The 5,104-nt window shown below is 47.1% G+C and overlaps 1 protein-coding gene across 1 annotated transcript in view; it reads left to right on the top strand.

Annotated features, from left to right (window-relative positions):
• The first annotated feature begins 1,055 nt into the window (after positions 1–1,055).
• Positions 1,056–5,104, top strand: part of HSF5 (heat shock transcription factor 5) — a 40,881-nt gene continuing 36,832 nt past the window's right edge. The window contains exon 1 of the mRNA XM_026517442.4: positions 1,056–1,680. Within this exon, the coding sequence (XP_026373227.1) occupies positions 1,056–1,680 (625 nt within the window). The remainder of the gene's footprint in view (positions 1,681–5,104) is intronic.

Raw genomic sequence — 5,104 nt, 5'->3', positions numbered from 1 at the left:
CTGCTTTGTTGGGTCTTTTTATTCATTTTAATTTCTAAGAAAACTTAATACTCATTTTTGCTTTGACCACAAGAAAGGACTAAAACATACTCCTTCCTCCTAGCCATTTCCATTTCTAAATGGACCTTTCTTTAATCAGCATAGCACCTGCTATATTCTTATTTATGCATTGGATAGGGATTTGTCCTTACGGATACTGTAGAATTGTATCCCATCTCATGTGAGGTTTATTTCTGTTGAATGTCTAAAACTGCACCAGCTGGATGACCAGGCACACAGGATTATATTTATATTCTTCCGATTCCCTCCTCATAGGCACCTCCGTTCTCAGTAAACCTGTCCTCAGCAAAATATTGCCGTAAAAAGATCCATTAAAAAACACATAAAATGGTACTATCCAAAAGGTGACTCGTTCACTCGGGATGCCATGCCCCCACCGCCACTTTTATCTTAGACAAGCAATTCAACTGTTAGCGTGTACTTATAGTTCCTCAGATTGTAGAGTTAGGCCCTTTGTTCTCCAGAATGGCTGCCTTTGAACTGCCAAGTGCACACTCTCAGAATTCGAAATCCCCACACGCTGGTTGTGGTGATAAACACGAATCTTCGTAGTCCACGCCGGATAATCGGGCTTATTTCTTTGCAGGATTTAACCCTACCTGGTGGGCAGCAACTCCGCCCCAGTCCGGCGGTTCGGGGACGCCGCCGAGGGAACGAGGGAACGCGACTTGGCGCGCCCGCGCCCGCGCCCCACGCTGCTGCACGCGGCTGGGCTCAACGCGGCGGCGTCGGGCGGGCCCGCGGCGCGGCGTCCAGGAGGCGGGTCGGCTCGTGCGGCGACCGGCCCGCGCGGCGGGAACTCGAGGCCCCATTGGCCGCGCTGGAAGGCGCGGCGGGGGCTCGTGCTCCAACGGTCCCAGGGTCCGCGGCGGCCCCGGCGCAGGCAGGAGGGGGGGGCAGGGCGCAGCGAAGGCCGGACGAGTGGGAGGGGGGATCGAGAACGGGGTGGGAGAGCCAGGCTCGGCGGGGTGAATCCCAGTGCCCGGGCGGGGGCGATGGAGGAGGCGCTGCTCTCCACCCCCATCAACCCCAACAACTTCCCCGCCAAGCTGTGGCGGTTGGTGAACAGTCCCCGGTACCGCTCGATCCGCTGGGACGGCCGTGGCGAGGGGCTGCTCATCGACCAGCCGCTCTTCGAGGCCGAGCTGCTCAGCCCGCCCGGGGCAGGGGCCGGGGCCGGGGGCGGCGGCGGCGGGGGCAGCGGCGGGGGCGGCGTGGGGGGCGCCGGGGCCGAGCCCGAGCTCTTCAAAACCACCAACTTCACCAGCTTCATCCGCCAGCTCAACCTCTACGGCTTCCGCAAGGTGGTGCTGGGCGGGCCGGGCGCGGCGGGGCCCGGGCCGGGGCCAGGGGGCGGCGGGCCGGCGGGCGACGGGCCGCTCCACCACTTCCACAGCCCGCACTTCCGCCGCGACCAGCCGCAGCTGCTCGTGCACCTCAAGAGGCTCACCAGCGCCAACAAGGCCAAGCTGGCGGCCGGCCTGGAGGTGCCGTGCCGGCCGCCCAACCGCTTCCAGAGGCTCCTCATCACGTCGGCCTCGGCCTCGGCCTCCGCCTCCACCTCCCCGCTGCAGCCCCAGGAGCCGCCGCCGCCCGCGGGGCCCCGGCCAGAGCCGCACGGTGAGTCCTCGCCCGCGGCAGGGCACATGGGGCGCCAGGGAGCAACCGCCACTTGCGAGGGCATTCCGCACATCCTGCCCCGTGAGGTGATCCACTTGCTGCTGTGCTTCCGGAGAAATAAGCCACATCACCTCCACCGTTTCCAGCACCCCTTTCCGCCAGCAGGTCCCCCCAAAGAGGCCGTAAGCGTCGAGTCCCTTCTGGCTAGTTGCCCACTGGCGGCCGAAGGGACCTCTGCTGTAGGCTTTCTGCTCTCCCCGGCCCCTCTTGAACTCCAAGCCTCCATGGCCATTTACCTTCTTGAGACCCTTACCTTACCTTGAACGTCTAGAATAAGTAGCCCTTTGTCGAAGCTCCAGGTCGGGAGGAAACACCGAAGGGTCTCCCTTGCTCTAGTAAGAATATGATGGTCAAGGTAGGAAGAAACAGAGCCACAGCCAAGGAAACTTAGAACGTTTATACCGACCGAGGGAAAGTGAACAAGGTACCTTGAGTGGAAGTGTGTCCTTGAAGGGACCGGCCATCTTCCACCCCTTTGACACACGTAAGAAATCTTAGAAGAGGTGTCCTGATAGTAATCGTAGTATAGAAAAGTCGACGTTGTTTATATATCTTAAGAGCAAAAACATAGTAATATTTTTAATTGTCTTAAGATGTTGTTCCTGCATACAATGAATTGGCTAAACATTTTGTTCATTGTAACTAATTAGAGCTGATGTTTACTTAGGTGTTATGGTTAGGTAAACATGAGGCAAAAATGGTTTTCTTTACTGTCAAGTTGTAGTTAAAAAGAATTTTAGAAAGTTCACATTTACAATCTTTGACTCTTTCACTCTACACCTTTTGGTATTGAAAAAACTTTATATAACTGTGTATTTACTAAGAGCTCAAAAATTCTCTGATAGAAAACTATCAACTTGATTTCTGGTGCTCTTCCCCCTCTTCTGGGAAGGTGAGGGTGGCAATATTCCTTCTCTGTTTAAAGAATCCACGATATGAGGCAGTATTCCAAGACAGCAACTGGATATAATAATGAGAATTCATTCTTTGCCTTCAGTAGAAACATTTTCACCATGTTAATTTGGATTCAACATAATGTGTAAGGATTATTTTTCAGTTATGGGAAACTTAAAAAATATACAAATGAAATTAGCTCTTTGTTCAGTTTAACCTAGGCCCAGGGATATGAATGAGACAGCATTTTGTTTATTTGAAATTTAGAAGATAAGGGATTATAAACTTGTGTGTCTGTGGAGTTTAGAAGATAAGGGATTAGGTTAGAGTTCTAGTAACAAGATGGAAAAATAGCAGTGGCGTAGGAATGTTCTAAAGGAATTCTAAAGGAGTATTAAGCTGCTTCCATGTGATGGCCATTGATTTTGGTGGGGAATTGAATGGGGAAAGGCAATGGAGATAATACCATGGCATACATTTGGCAGAATCTCTGACGTGGATATTTGTTTTTCAGGTTGTGTATCTGGTGGGCATATGGAGAAAAGACTGGGAAGTGTGTTCTTGGGAGAAATAGGATAACCACTTCAAACAGAGAAACATATATGTGCATACATAAAAAGAAGGTCTTGCTCACTTTTTTCACTTCTCTGACTTTTTCCCTCACCAGTGTTAAACCCAGTTGTATTCTAAGGATAGAGTCTATTTTATTTTCTTTGATTTTTATTTATTTATTTATTTAAAAAGATATTTATTTATTTATTTATTTGCGAGAGAGCACAAGTGGTGGGAAGGGCACAAGAGACAGCACGAGTTGGGGGAAGGGCAAAGGAAGAGGGAGAAGCAGACTCCCCGCTGAGGAGGGAGCCCAACACTAGGCTCTCCATCCCAGGACCCCGTGATCATGACCTGAATTGAAGGCAGATGCTTAACCAGCTGAGCCACCCAGGAGCCCCGGATAGAGTCCATTTTAATTAAAGAAATACAGGGGCTGCCTATGGTCTGATTTTCTTCACTTATAGTTTAGTTGGGTGGCACTTTAAAGATTATTTGTTGAATAACAAATTTAATTCATACTTTTACAGTATCAATAATACATCAATCGACATATAACTAGATCATTGTAGTTTTCATGCATTTACTGTTTTTTACTGGTCTGCCTGTTGGTATGTGCAGAAGGTTTGTCATTTGTCGATTGTCTATACCATAAGCTTGATTCACTAGGGAATTGAGTGACTCGTGTGGGCGGGATGTAAGTTCAAGAATAGTGGGCCAGGGGAGCCTGGGTGGCTCAGTCGTTAAGCGTCTGCCTTCAGCTCAGGTCATGATTCCAGGATAGTGGGATCGAGCCCCGCATCGGGCTCCCCGCTCAGAGGGAAGCCTGCTTCTCCCTCTCCCACTCCCCCTGCTTGTGTTCCCTCTCTCGCTGTCTCACTATCTGTCAAATAAATAAATAAAATCTTAAAAAAAAAAAGAAAATACTGAGCCAACTTTGTTTGTTTTAATTCTATGTTCTAAGCCCTTGGCTCTTCTATTTGTCTTTATGTAATTTTTATTCTTCTTGACTCTTTCATTAGTTATATGCCTGACTATACTGTTGCTTTTCAGTTTCTACTTTGTTTACTGTGTTCTACTTCAGCTTATGGTTTGAATACTTCTTTTTTTTTTTTCTTTACAATAGACTCCTTTGTTTTAGTAACTACTTGTCTTATCTAGATCCTTTGAACTAGCTGTCTTGTGCACCTTTCAGGAATGTACTTGATAAGAAATATGAAGATCACATGTTTTTCCCTTTTTTTTTTTTTTTTGGTCCACTTTTGTTATTTTGCTCTTGAGCGGCAATTTATTTTACAGTGTTTGTTAACAATATTTGTTAAAACTTTCTAAATTAAGTAACAAGTGTGAGAAATAGTAGATAATCTGTTTTGGCCTGGGAATACCAAGCTCGCAGGAGGCAAGTTTTTCCTGGGAATTGATTAGCTCAGATTCATTTATATAGAAGGAATAGGATTTTTAAGAACAGAAATCCATCTTGCCTTGCATTTCCAGAATTCTGGATTTAAACGTTGCCAAATATATCTTGAAGGTGTTCTGAAAACATGTAGATGATATTCTGTGAAGTTGGTCAGAATAGAAACCTATGAGATAACCCTTAACAGTAAATAAGAGCTGAACGTGTTTTAGTTCTTTATTTTAAAAAAACAAATGCAAAGGAATGCCTTTCTAATCCTATCAGCATTCTTATGTTAGCAGCGTCTAAAAATCTGTGTTTTGGCGATCACTAAGAGTTTATTGTGATAGAAGTAGAATTTATATTTTAATTTGAGAAATCAAAGTAATTAAGGAATTAGCTGCTTAAGTTATTGACAATCTGCAGATTCATTAACAGCTTAACTGTAAAGAAAAGTAGAAGTGTTAACTCTTGCACACTGCAGCGATATGTAGTTGTAGTATGCGAGGAATCCAAGGAGGA

The sequence above is a fragment of the Ursus arctos genome, unplaced genomic scaffold (genome assembly GCF_023065955.2).
Source record: "Ursus arctos isolate Adak ecotype North America unplaced genomic scaffold, UrsArc2.0 scaffold_24, whole genome shotgun sequence".
Classification (NCBI taxonomy): domain Eukaryota; kingdom Metazoa; phylum Chordata; class Mammalia; order Carnivora; family Ursidae; genus Ursus; species Ursus arctos.
Note: the sequence above shows the minus strand (reverse complement) of the source record. Positions and strands in the feature narration are given on the sequence as shown.